Below are 14,370 nucleotides of genomic sequence, written 5' to 3'. Positions count from 1 at the left end.
ACACACCAAAGCCACTTTCTGAACAAACAAAACAAGATCATCCAATAATAATTATGTGCTTTTTAAAAGCCATGACTTCAAAACATTAGAGAGCATCACAATTCTCAGGAGGTAAACAGGTGTTATTGAGTAAACAGCCGGGTCTACAGATAATGTTTTTAGTTTTTAAATTTTAAAAAAGACTAGTCTCTGTCATAGCTGGAGTGGAAGGCAAGTTCCAACAGTGATATAAATGGAGTGGCAGACATCCGAAGATATGTGTGGCTGATCATGAAAAAAAGAGATATCTAACCAATAAAACAATCCCATGAAGCATTTATCATGGTTACAGCTACCTGGTATATGAAACAAACAAACACGGAACAAAACAACAACAAAAAAACAAACAAACAACACAAAAAACCCTCACACGGTATCTTGTTTGTTTGTTTGTTTTTTGCATTGGCACAACCAACCTGGTCGATATTGAGGCGAAGTGGCATTAGTGAAACACGTAAACAACACTCCTGTGGGGATCGGCCAGACTCTGGACGGACATGTAACGCTTTAACCGTTAACTGAGAAAAAGCAACAAGATAAATGAGAGTAGTAACATTCACAATTATTAAATCTCAGGACACTAGCTAGGAAAAACATCTACTGCAAAATCTCTGTACTAATCTGATCCACTTAACAATTAATAAGCTAGTGTTCAATAAATATCTTACTGTGGATGTTATAAAAAATAAAATTAAAATAAGAAAACCTCAAACCACCAAATTAATAAATCCTTTATAGAACCAGCAAGACTACAGTACATAATAAAACTACAACTCTGCACGTGTAGTGAAAACTCTCATCACACTTACACAAGCAGATATTTGTTCAAAACGAAATATTGAAAACTACCAAAGCAGTCCTGCACATCCACTTTTTTTAAACTAACAGAATCTTGAAAACATTAATACCTGACCTACTAATATACAAACAGACTCTTTAATCAGTTTTAATATCCACAAAGAGTCATGCAAATAACTATCAACGCCTCACTTAGGCGTTCCTGCTCCAGCAGGGGGATTGGACTAGATGATCTTTTGAGGTCCCTTCCAATCCCAAACATACTGTGATACTGTTATATTAGTTTGATGTTCCAGGACCTCATGTTCCTTCTCCTGCAAGTTTAGGAAATGTATACAGTCTCCAAAATGAGAGTCTGAACAATATAATTAATTAACGAATTCTATAACTGTACCATGTTTGAATGCGCTTTTCTGGGCATCTCCTTACTGCAGTAGAGATAGAGGAATTTATTCATCTGTGACGTCGCTAAGCGATCTCGAATCTCCAGGTCTTGAACAACAAAAACCTGCCGTGACACTGGCTGCTCCAACAGGCTGGATTCACCTTCTGCACCACCTGGAGGGTATACCTCATGCTGGAATTTCACCTTTTAAAAAGGAAAGAAAAACAGCATAATCAGCTTCAGAGGAAAACAACCTTTAACAAGAGAATATTAAAGAAAAAAAAAAGAGAAAAAAAAACCAACCAACACTAAATACCACACATAAGAACTTTAAAAGCTGTCCTCTATTTTTAATTTACAGGAATAATATTAGTATTCCTGAAAACTATTCAGATTTTTGCACATCTAGCAGTAGAAATCTTTCAGTTCCTAGTTGTGTACTTGTTAATATTTTAGGATGCAAATTTGAGCCAAAGAGTCAGAGTAAAGACAAAGAGCAAGTTTTGCTTTTCATTTTAAAATCAACTCTGCTTTTCCCTCTCAGTCCTGACATCTTTCTTATACGGTGTTCAAGCCTGTACCACGCAACCTTGTGGTTCTTGAATACTTTTTTTTTTTTTTTTTTTTTACTTACTTTAGACCATATAAATTCTAATCCATTACCTTTCCTAAATTCTAAAGAATTCTGAATTATCTCCTTTACCTCATCTCTTGATGTACTTCGCCCTTTGAATCGAAGACCTGCGGTTACACACGAATCATTCCCTGTCTCAGTAACTCCCCCTGCATCCTTGCCGGCAATGTAACAAAGCAAAGCTCACATCGCCAGCACAACAGTGGCCTCTACTGGCCACACACCGAGACGTTAAGAAACACGGTATTTAAGTGCCCTGTTCTCAGGATACTTGTGATAATGAACATTTTAAGTGTCGAGGAGAAAAATAGATATTCATCATAAACACTGCTCATAAACTTCACCTTTTTGAAAGTCTTATTTTCTACTTAATGTTTTGGGTTTTTTTTTAACCTTATAATTATTAAGCCTTGTGCTAAGTTAGGGGGGTACAAGTAGGGGAAAAAAAGACATATGCGTCAGTACTAACTGCAACTCATTAAATAACAACAAATTAAGAGAGATTGCTATACTTCTACATACAAAGCTTTCCACTTGGAATGCGAAACACTTCCTTTTTTCACCTCTTTCATTGCAATGCTGTGGTTTTTCTAAAAAAGGCTAAAATAAGTATTACACACTTCCGGCAAGTTCGAAGTGCTAATGGGATGAATTTTAAGCTCTAGAAATGTACATAGACAATAAAAGTAATTTAGTTTTACATAGCACCTTTCATGTTCATGCAAATGTTCAAGAAAACCTTATTTTAAAAAGCTTTTGTTATTGACCCATTTAACAAGAAATTCAGTTAATTCCTTGCCAATATTCTTCGCAGTGTCAGAATCAAGCATCTAGTTTCCATGTTAGAGCTAAGCACAGGCTTAAAAACAACAGTGACATTTTTATGCCTAAAGGGTGCTAAATATGTTAGTGGAAATACAGGAATGATATCGTGACATAACTGGATATTATTTACTATCCAATTATTATCAACTAATACACCGAGTGTCTCAACTGATCTACATCCTGGTTATTTTGCTAGAAGATTTAATTTCATAATAGGTGTACCAATTCAGAGTAGAAATGAAGACAGAAAAACACAGCAGCAGTTGTAGAATGCAGTTATAATAAACAAAAACTTTAAGAATAGTATAATATCCTGCATCTTTAGAAACATGTTTATTCAGCAAGTAAACAATACTGTGCTAGAAGAGCAAGCACATATTTTGTTAAACAAATTCCAAATTCATCACAGTCAAAGCGATTGCTTAGCTATAGATACTAATGGCAGAAATCCTACTGAGTTCTAATGGAAAGCTGCTATCAAACATATACCATGTAAAGTTATTGACACACAGACAGTCATGGCTGAAGCTGTTTTCTGTCGTTCACCTTGCTTAACTGTATTTCCATTAGGAAATCTGGGTTTCTTCCTCTTCCCCCAGGTGCTGCACTCCGTCCATGCCTCGTTGGTGTATGAGAAGGAGAACTATGGGGACTTCTGGAGAAATAAAAAACAAAAATACGCTTTCTCAGATTAAACTTAAAGCTATCTCACTGCTAATCTAACACTAAAAGTATACCTGTTTCACTGGACATAACTTATTAGTATTTTAATGGTAACAAGAGAAAAGTAATAGAAAATACCAAAAGAATATTGGAAGTTGTGATACTGTTAACCAAATACTTCATTTTTATTGTTCAAGTAATGCATATTTAAGCAGAATGCTATGTGTATGCTTCACAGCAAATGAACATTCATAGAACATTTCCTTAATTTTGACTATGATAATAATCACTCTTTAGCTTACATGACACCCTGAAAACCAGACTCGAGTTACCATAGCAGTAGTTTTGTATGCTCCTCAAGTCCTCTTTCAGAAAATTTAACTTCTAATATAACCCTTCAAAGCAAATCTATCCATCCATCCATCCCAATAAAACGACCAAAACCAAACCCAGGCTGTCCGGGTTAGAACACAGGAAAAACACACTCTGGTGCGTGGAGCTGAACTAAGTAAGGTGATCTTTAAGGTCCCTTCCAACCCAAACCATTCTGTGATTGATTCCCTGTGAGAAGGAGCAAAGAAGCAAGAGAGATAGAGTGAAGATTGAATAATGAGATTAACTGAATAGTGAGATTAACCCCCAATCAAATGAAAATTAAGTATTTTTAAATGTTTGAATCTACAGAATTACATCCAACACTTACATGAAACTTTTAGCTGGAGATGTTGGTGGTGCAGTCCCAAAATCCCTTCCACCATAAAGATGCCAAATAAGAGAGATTTCCTTTACAACATAGCGTACCAGGGGAACAGGAAAATGAAGAGGAGCTTTGCTTGTGTCTGTTTTTTTAATAGGTTGGCTGAAGTGATTTTCTTTTATGACAATTGGATCATCAACCATTATTTTTATTACTGGCTCTTCCTCTTTTTCCTAATTAAAAAGAAAAGTACATAGCATTGAGAATGTGAAATCTGCTTTCTTTATTGAGATGTCTAATTTTTTCCTATGAAAATATTCTGTACTGTCTTCTAAAGCTTATACAACACAGGTTTGGTTTAAAAATGACACTTATTAAGTAACTTCAACAAAAAAGCACATGAAAGTAAACTGGAAGCTGAGTATTAGTTAAAACAAAAAAATTCCTCATACAAAACTGTAAACAAAACAAAACAAGAGTGAAAACAAACAAAAAACCATGGAAGAGTCCAGGCTGCCACATCAGCACTTTTAGGACAAACAAGCTCAAAGATAACTGGGCAAATACAGCTTCTAATCAGGGACCCAGAACTACTTCTGTCTATCAGGAAGAATACAACCAGCGATAGTATGAAAAATATGAATACAAGCTGTTTTCAAAGAGTTTGGGTATAGTTTCCTAAATTTCTTAATGCGGCGGACAGACAGTGGTGTAAAGTGCCAAGCTTTTCTCTGAGGTTTGGCAAAGATCTTTGGCCCATAAAAGCACTGGAAGCTTAAACTATAAGAGAAATTAATAAAATATTAAAAGATGTGCAATGCTGCTATTTTGATAATTACTATATTTTCCTTCTAACGCTTTTTTTCTAACTATGCCATTATTGTAAGTCAAAATGGCAATGATAAAAAACATCGCTAAAATGTAGGAAAACTGCCCGTATAATTCAATTCAGATCAGAGAACAATTACATACTGCTGGGATACAGAAAAATCATATGTAATTGAAAATACATGAGTTCATTTCTAAAAAGACCAACGCCTGAAGTCCTTTCAATCAGAAAGATTATTTTTGTGCTATTCTGCCCATTGATAAAAATACCACAAAGGCATCACATAAAACTATGAAGTCTAATTTGTTCAGGTCCTACATAGACATTTCTCTAATTCAGTTTATATGCGGATTGTTTTAGCAACTCTCAAAGCTTCTTACAGCAACTGCAACTTTGGGTGCGAAAAGAATGCAGAAATCATCACTTTCTGTGGGAACATCTCCCATGGCCTCATTTATCAGGTGATGAGTGAATGAAGCATAAGTGGGACTTGGATCTTGTGAGACATTTCCACTTTCGTCTGGAAACAGGAAGAGATCTGAGCAAGATGGCTCCTGAGTTTGAGATCTGTCATCCAAAACTCCTGAGAGTTGAAGGAAGTTGGAAAAGACACGTTTCAATGGAAAACATCTTTATAAGATACGAAAATATGAATAACATTAACAGTTAACTAAAATGTTACTTCAATTACATAAATGGAATTTGCTTATTGTATCTTGAATTAATTCCTACTGTAAATAAAATACAATTTTTAAAAATTAAGCTACTGTACAATTGAAGTGATTGCAACATAATCATAACTAGTTACTAGTAGACATAACTGACAAAAGATAGAAAAACTATTTGTAAAAACCCCACAGATCAAAAAACAAAAACAAAAAACACCACACAAACCCACATTTTTTGTGTCCAAATCTCTCATTCTGGTAGAAGGACCACAACATCAATAACTTTTAGTACCACACTGACTGCTCACCTTCCACCATCAATTAGGTAACCAGACATCAGAGAAATAGTTAAATTCTTTATTTGCAGTGCAGTACAAAACCGTCAGACAATTTAAACCTGGATTTAACTCTAGGCATGATGCAGAAGCTGTAATCCTGTGATTAAAAAAAAATCTATTATCTTGTTTTACCTGCTAACTGAAAGATTTCCTCGTAGTTAAAAGTTATTTCTGTGACTCAGAAATTTCTCATGCTCCTGCCCTGGGCTGCCTTCATTCACAGAAAAGAGGTCTTTGATTCACCCACACTGCAGTGTCCCATATAAACTTTCACCCATACTAACTTAGACTCCTAAAGAATCTGCGGTCCTGAAAGCGTCTCACAAAGTCAGATTCCTTCCTTTCCATTTTCAGTACCTGACTAGCGTGTATTTGACTAGAATCTTAAATTACTTATGTATTAGTGTTATTAAAAGCAAGAAGCTATTTGATAGTATGAAGACTTCAGACAAAGGTACGCTCCCATTCTTATTGCAGCATCTCTACACACACAAAACTGTCAATCCCACTTTCCTTCCAGAAAGGTTGTACTTTGTGTGTCCTTATGGCTCCAGAGGACTCTTACCATTAGACTCTGGCTTCATGGCAGAAGCAGTCTGAGTCTCAATTTCCTCCATTGCATCGCTCATCAAATCCCGTAAAATCTGTTGCTCTGATTCAGCAAGGCCTGGTCCGTGGGAAGATGGTTGGCTAAAAGTTTCGACCTGTAGGAGAGGAACTATACATAGTTACATCTCAAAGAAAACCACAATATCGTGCTGGATAAGATTTCGCTAGAACAGCTTGATACACAGCTCTTAAACTGTAAGAAGTAACACCTTAACTCTACAAATAATCAAGTAAGCTGAAACTCTGAGATAGACGATTCATAAAGTAGGTTAGAACACTATGGTTCAAGGTATTCAGATCCTCAGAGTACTTGGACAGCTCATGTACGTCCTGGAATTTCCTTCTTTAGATAAGAATAATGTACAACAGGTAAGCAGCACAAAATATTTTAAAATATTAAGTAGTTACCCAGGCAGAAAAAAAGGCACTACTTTATTTTCAAATATATTTTAAGTTAGATGCCATCAGTTAATTTCTTTGCAGAAAATCTCATATTCTTTGGAAATAGAATGGGGATTATCAAAACTAAAACGTATTACCAGGAAGCATAAAGTTAAGTTCATATCATTTTGCCATTTTATACCTTCATTTTTGGCTTGCTAACTCCACGTTTAATCTCTGTCTTAGCAGGTGGATGTAAGTCACCATAACTTGCAATATATTGTATGAGATTCATCAGTGCAGCACATGAATCAGAGCAGGTATGAATATGGATTACATCACTGGAACAGTGCAGCTCAAAATGTGGTTTAGTCTAGACAATAAAAAGATAAGAATATACTTCAAATCAACCCAAGGTTCCATAAATTAAATAAAATTGCTTTTAAATTAATTTACCTAACTAGTCAAAAAGGGCTCAAAACCAGTACATGTAAACAGAAAAACTTCCATTGATTCTAAGTATGATAAAGGAATTTTCAAAACACAATCTGTCATGGAGATTTTACATTTTATTTTATTTTATTTGTGATTAAATACTTACTCTTTCCCCATCAGAATCAGATTTTACCGTTGTAATGGTTAGTTCCAGCAGTCCCATATCCATAACACGAACATAATCTAAAAGACAATGAGTAATTAAAAAAAAGTTAAGACTTAATAACAAACATCATTCTTACTATGCATTTTTGGTTATTTAACAATTAAAAATAGCATGAGCATGAAAAGGGGTCTTTTCTGTCAAAACCATTTATATCTCTGCATTTCCACCTTTTATGGGGATTACTCTTGAGAGTCCAAATTTCAGCTACTCAGATCAAGAACTCAAGTCTTTTCAATCCAATCCAGCACTCCTACTGCCACCATCTGTGTGCAGTGTAATCTCCTAAGATATTTATCTTCATCCCATCTGTGTGAGTTAGAGAAGAAATTGGGTGACTAAGCATCCTAGCAGGTTTTTTTAGTTGAAGTCAGAGAGTAGACATTTTCACATTGTACTAATATTTCGGTACCACAAATAACTTTCTTCCCCTCTTTCTTGTTCAAACAAAACAGGCATCTCTTTAGTTTGTCCTTCACTACGGATCTCATACCTAAATTAAATACATACATTTGTGGGCACGGGGTTTCACGATTTCTCTAATTCATTTGTTAAATGTTAATGTCAATGTCAATGTTCCTCAGTCCTTAAAGGTTGTTACTATACAAATGGGAGTAAACCAGTTGGTGTAATTCTTTTCAAAACCTAGAACTCTGTGCCATACACCACCTTTCAAGTTCAACTGTTTAAAATATGTATGTTATAAAATGAGATCTCTTTTCTATAAAGACTTCTTTCTGTGTTAGCTCCAGGTTTGTTTTTTTTTTAAATGCTTTTTTCCAAATACACACTATGGAACTGTAACAAGAAAGTGAAGGACTTGCACATTGCTCTTCTCTGACATAACTCTGTATCACAAATCCAAACTGGAACACTCAGATTGTCATCAATACCGCTTTGTTCATTCACATTCAACTTGCTGCTCCTTATCTCCTCATATCTCTTTTTTCAATAACCTTTATATATGCTGAATATACCTGTAGTTCTGTTTCTTTAGGTTCTGCAATTCATTAGTCATATCACAACATCCTTACCTCTATGGAGGTTCACCATAACAGTGTTGCACTTGTCAGACAGATGCAAAGCAGCTTCATCTAAAATTATCCTAAAAGATAGAAAAAAGAAAGATGAAATAAGTATGCTAGAGAAATGCTGTGCAATTCACTAGACAAACGAAAGTAGTTCAGGAAAAATATTTTAAAGCACAAATATATCTAGCTCATTGTATTAACCACTGCAAGATACTTTTGCCATTGCTAATTGTATTTTATTTGCATTTCAGTTGATACATTTGATCCCTCCTAGAATGAAAAGTAATGCTTTTGGCATGTAGAATTAACACTTATTTCCCTTTTTTTTTTTTGTCTACTTAATAAAGTAACAGACACATTTATTTCAAAGGTCATTTATAAGTTTTTTTCAATAGAAAGAAGTAACTTGGCCGATGCTTCACATCAGAATAGGCATAAAAAATGAATATTCAACTGAAGTTGCAAGAAAAAATACTAAAAATTTACAGAGATGTTCAGTAACGATTACATATTTCGTTAGTTTATACACTGTCTCCAAATAACAAATCATTATGAAATCTTAAGGTGCTACTAATTAATGAAGTAGGCACAATTTCATTTCATGACATCTTCCAACCATTTTAAAAATTGCAGAATCACTACTTGTTAAAGAAAGCAATCCAACTTTAAAGCAAAAAAAGTATTTAACCTAATAAAACAGAAGGATTACACATGAGCAAAGTATATTTCAAAAGATGCAAACCAGTGTGATGATTTACACAACGCAAATGCTTCCTAGATTAAAAAAACAGGTATTACAAGTTTTACAGGAGCTTCCATGTTTCACAATCATGTAAATTATACCTGAGAGTAGAAGAGGATTTATCTACTGCAACACTGCTGGAAATGCTGAAAGTTTCAACAGTAAGTAGAGATCTGACTGGCAAAAACAAAGGCCTAACAAGAAACAGAAACAAAAAAAATTAATTCTATGTACCTATTTAGAAGTGCAATCAAAGTCTAACAGGTTACCTAACTAGATCTTCTCAGGCCTAGGCAAATGCTTACCCTACTTGCATTGCTTGCAGTTTAACTTCTGTTAAGTATTTTTCTTCCCAATAAGCCTAAATAAATATTCTTTAAAAACTCAAACATTCCTAAAGAATAAATATTTAGATGCAGTACCACCAAGTGACATACACTTGCATTTTATTTACCTGTAATCAAGAGCACAACTCCACAGATGTACATGAAATGTTGTAATTGTAGCTGGAGGATTATATCCCAAAACAGGCTCATCAGAAATATTCAAAAAATATAAAATCTAAAAATCAAAAACATATTAGTATTTCAATATCTGTTCAAATAGTAAATACCTATGCATTAGAAAATATAAAAATCAGTAAGAGATATGACAACAAAACGTTTGGTTAGCAGAAAGAAAAGAGAGTGAACAATCTTAGCTATTTAAACATGATTACCCAGCATTTGAATATAGAAAAAAACAGAATGTAAACAGAGCAAAAAATACAACATCCAAACTGCAGCCCCAAAGGTCTGGAGAGGACCAGTCCGCAGACGTTTACACACAGCTTCCGCACCAAGGGTCCCTAGCCCACTCTGCTATGCCGTATCTCCGCATCCACACGGATCAGTACAACCCTATTAATTCAGAAGTTTGCATTGCAGTTGTTTGTGTAAACTGTTGCTTACTACTTCCCTTCCCAAAAGTCTTATTCTCCATTACAGCTATTCAGATGATGTGAACTAGGAAAGAGACAAGGGAGAAAGGGGACTTGAGGAATGGAGTGAGCAGAAAGGAAAAATACTTTCAGTGCTGCAAGTAGTGTATGTTTGTCTGAGGGTGTGGTTTTTATCTCACAGATATCTAAGTACTTGTATAGCATTGGTCAACTGAGATTTTCCATCTAAACTTCTTTTTTAAAAAACAAACAAACAAAAGACCTCAAAAAACCCCAGCACCTCCCTGACATGTTGTGGGCAGAGATTTACGATGATGAGAGGAACTGCAGCAAATGAATACACAAATAAGAACTTAAGAGCAAGACTACAGTCTGTCAATAGCCTGAAAGAGAAACAAGAATGTAAAGAATAAGACTTCCAAGAGCAGAGTAAGGTATGACACAGCCTAACACACAGATTTCCCACTGCGGTTTACTTTGATACTTGAAGCAGTTGTTAAAGCAATGAAACTGAAAATGTAGTTGAGAAACTGCAGCAGCCTGACCTGACCTGTTCATGCCAGCTTAAACCTGAAGGCAGAACTCTGTGCTGAAGGGTGGCTCCTCTTAGTCCAACAGCAACTAGAAACTCCTGCACAAAAAAAGTTGCACAAGTTAGTTTACACGAAATACATGTAACTACTTGACATCCAATTATGAAACACAGTCATCCTTCTGCTCCCAAAATGTACTAGTGTCTAGAAAGGAAAACAGGACTGGACCAGGATAAAACATTCAAAAAACCTTGCTTCCTAATACAGAAACCCTGGGATTCATTCTGGGATTCACCAGAGCACCAACCCAACGTAGTTCTTTCTCATGCTGTTCAAACCTGAGTCGATTGAGTCTCCGTGACATTGTGCTGGTCTGCAGATTCCTCCTCTACATAATTCTACTGAACTGTTTGTCACAACAATACCGGCTAAGAGGTCATCTTTCAGTCATGCTAATGAATGTCACTGGCAAAGCAAGGGTACCACTCATTTACCAGTGCCACTCCAAACAGGTAAGAAAACACTGCCTATGAGATGACAATGCTAGTAAGCTGAGTAGAAAGCTTCTAACTCTTTATATTTGTTCTTGCCTGGTTTGGCACCAGATTAAAACTCAATCAAAGAAAACCAAGAAAAACATCAACCAGACAAGAAATAGATTCAGTAAAGAAACAGTGTGATCAGCATAGTGAAGCAATGGAAGAATTATGCTGATACTTAAATTCTACAATCCACACAAAAGAGTGTAACAGAAAATTATAGTTTGAGGGTGAATGTCTCAGAATTATATGGTTTCTTCATTTGTAACCCTTGTAACCTCACATCTAGATGCCTCCATACAAACCGAGATAACAAATAATTTCTAAAAGCACAAATTTGAAAACACAAACCTTTGTATTGCTTTCTATTTTATCTGATTGGATTTTGACTGCAACCGTCAGCATACTTGGACAATCCACTCCTACACCATCTGAAGTAGTCCTACTAAGACCATCTTCTTCAGAAAAACAAATAGTAGGTTCTAACCAATGGGGACGTATTGTGCTAGGCAGTCGTACTTCAGAGGAAGGGACGACCCCATCTACCATACCTGCAAAGAGATTTTAGCATGAGTTACCTCATGCTTCAAAGCTGTTACTGATGAAGAGTTAAAGAAAATGTTTTTCTGCTTAATGCCTTTAAAATTATTTTAATTACCAAAGTTAGTCATGCACACTGACAATCAAAAATTGTGAAGGGGAGGTTACAGGTGATTCAATATTTAAAACCACAGTTGTAGCCAAAAATCTTCAGTGTGACTACAGGGTTGTTTTTTTTATTTGCCCAACAAAATGGCAAAGTTGAAATAAAGGACAGAAATCTCCTATGGATTGCACATGGAGAGACAGGAATATTTCTCTCCATTTTATGAGATGATGCCAGGTTAACCTCTAAACACACAATAATTAAACCTCGCACTGAAAATCCATTATGTTGACTACCACTCATTCAGAGACATTTGAGGGCAAAATCTTTAAAGGTTTTACTACATGGGGGTTACCAGCCATACAAATTACATAGGCAACATAAAATTCTTCATCTGCTGACTAGAATTAGCTACCCAGGAAAGACACAGCAGTCATTTGTAACTTGTACCTTTTAAAATTAGATAACCAGTAACATGTAGGAAGTGTGTACTTCCATAATAAAGAACAGACTGTACAGCTCATTTGCCAGAGGACCACAATATCTTTAAAAGACTAGCAGTTCCCAAGGAAAGTTATCATGAAGTTGTGTAACTGTATCATTTAGGAGCATTAGCCATGAACTAAATCTATTGTACCAAATGATACACTACCAGAGGGAAGAAAAAAACAAAACAAAACAAAAAAAAAACCAAAACCAAAAACCAAAAACAACAAAAAAAACCCCCCACACACAAAACAAACAAACAAAAACCACCAGCATTTCTCCTAAAAAATTTTAAGTTTACCTCATTTCAAACTTTCTCCCAAAGCCACCTCAATCCCACGCCTACCTTGATGATATAAATTGAAGCTGCTAGAATGGAGACAAACATAGTGTCTGTCCTCAAAGCCTTCATATTTAGTCACGCTGAAAAGAGAACCACTGTTGAACTCAAACCAGAATTCGCCATATTTTCCTTCCAGTGTATTTCCATCATCCTGCTGAAAGAAGAACAGCAATGATAAAATGATTGTTTGCTGAATTTGCTGCAGTTAGAAAATCTACACTAATATAACGCTTGCTACCAATACATATTTTCCTGCTTGTATTTAGTTATTATCATGTAAAGGAAATAAACAGAATTGCTAAAATATTGTGTTGCATTATTTTCTCACTATAGCATGAAGATCACAGAATGACACTTATTCCTTCCAGAAACAGTACATACAGGATGAAGGGGATGAAGGGTCAAAGCAACAGAACAACTTTTTCCAGCCCCAGTGTCTTACCTTTACATCTGTGAATACTGACACTAATCCGTGTGTCACATTTAGCAGAACAGACAGAGCACTTTGCAAATTCTTGTTCTGAGAATCAAGCTTTTTCCTTCTGCGTGAACGATAGTTTGGATCAACAGCAGAATAATACTGTAGTGTTTCTTCCTCAGATCCACTCTCGTCATCTAATAGACGAAATTAAAAACAACTAACTCTCTAGCTAGTACACATATTATACCAATAACTCATTGTTTTTCCACCAGTAATGCAATTCAGTTTCATGTTTGTTTTACTTAACTAAACAGTAATCTACATTTTTTTCTTCTTCATTTAAGTAAATTCTTTCAAAAATATTGCAAATTCTTTCCACTATCAATCAGCTTAATCACTTCAGCCAATTATGCTCTTAAATCAATATAGTTCTAGACGTTTTATTAGGAGTATTACCATAATGAACTGCAGATTTAAACTGACTAAAGCTGTCTTTACTGAAAGTGTTGATGAGCTGGCTGGCCACAGATAGTCCAACACCATAAGAAAGGTTTTCAAATGTTTCTACAGGAGATGGAGCTGTGGGTTCCCACAACAATAAATCATTGCTGATCCTAGGAAGAAACACATTATCAGTATACAAAATATATGAATATATTTCCGCTTAATATAAGGTCAGTCAAATAATATTTCAGATTTCAAGTAAGATTTCAGATTTCATAAACAAGGAAGAGAAAAGAGTTCAAGAGCACAAGAAAGAATAACGTGTTCATGAGTAAAAGCAATAAATAATAAAAGTAACTTTCTTCTGTAATCATGGTATGCACATATCAAAGACTAACATTTGACAGAGACACAAAAGCCTCTATTAGTAGGTGTGTAGCAGCTCAGAAGGTTGGAGAGGAGAGTGACAAAACCCTATTTTGATCAAATCGACTTCCAAGCAAAATTGCAGGAAACATCAGTTCTTCCGATTTCAAGTGAGTCTGTGTTTCTCAGGGTAAGGATATATGTGACATTCAGCACAGAAGTACGCCAACAGAATATTCAATGTAAGGTTCAGCTTTGCCACTTTGGAAGTGAAAAATGCTTTGGAAGTAACGTAACGCCTATCAGAGGATATAATAGATCAACAACTCTCTTTAAGTAGCTAACGCATAGCATA

The 14,370-nt window shown here is 35.3% G+C and overlaps 1 protein-coding gene across 1 annotated transcript in view; it reads right to left on the bottom strand.

The window, feature by feature from the left end:
• Positions 1-14,370, bottom strand: part of ATG2B (autophagy related 2B) — a 45,771-nt gene that overhangs the window by 11,744 nt on the left and 19,657 nt on the right. Inside the window, exons 19-34 of the mRNA XM_065063542.1 lie at positions 13,662-13,819; positions 13,227-13,399; positions 12,788-12,938; positions 11,661-11,860; positions 10,788-10,868; positions 9,752-9,858; positions 9,399-9,491; positions 8,559-8,629; positions 7,468-7,544; positions 7,069-7,239; positions 6,442-6,580; positions 5,251-5,453; positions 4,048-4,274; positions 3,228-3,336; positions 1,232-1,426; positions 456-557 (exon numbers count right to left, since the gene is read on the bottom strand). Of these exons, the coding sequence (XP_064919614.1) occupies positions 456-557; positions 1,232-1,426; positions 3,228-3,336; positions 4,048-4,274; positions 5,251-5,453; positions 6,442-6,580; positions 7,069-7,239; positions 7,468-7,544; positions 8,559-8,629; positions 9,399-9,491; positions 9,752-9,858; positions 10,788-10,868; positions 11,661-11,860; positions 12,788-12,938; positions 13,227-13,399; positions 13,662-13,819 (2,257 nt within the window). The remainder of the gene's footprint in view (positions 1-455; positions 558-1,231; positions 1,427-3,227; positions 3,337-4,047; positions 4,275-5,250; positions 5,454-6,441; positions 6,581-7,068; positions 7,240-7,467; positions 7,545-8,558; positions 8,630-9,398; positions 9,492-9,751; positions 9,859-10,787; positions 10,869-11,660; positions 11,861-12,787; positions 12,939-13,226; positions 13,400-13,661; positions 13,820-14,370) is intronic.

This window comes from Columba livia, chromosome 5, assembly GCF_036013475.1.
Source record: "Columba livia isolate bColLiv1 breed racing homer chromosome 5, bColLiv1.pat.W.v2, whole genome shotgun sequence".
Classification (NCBI taxonomy): Eukaryota; Metazoa; Chordata; class Aves; order Columbiformes; family Columbidae; genus Columba; species Columba livia.
Note: the sequence above shows the minus strand (reverse complement) of the source record. Positions and strands in the feature narration are given on the sequence as shown.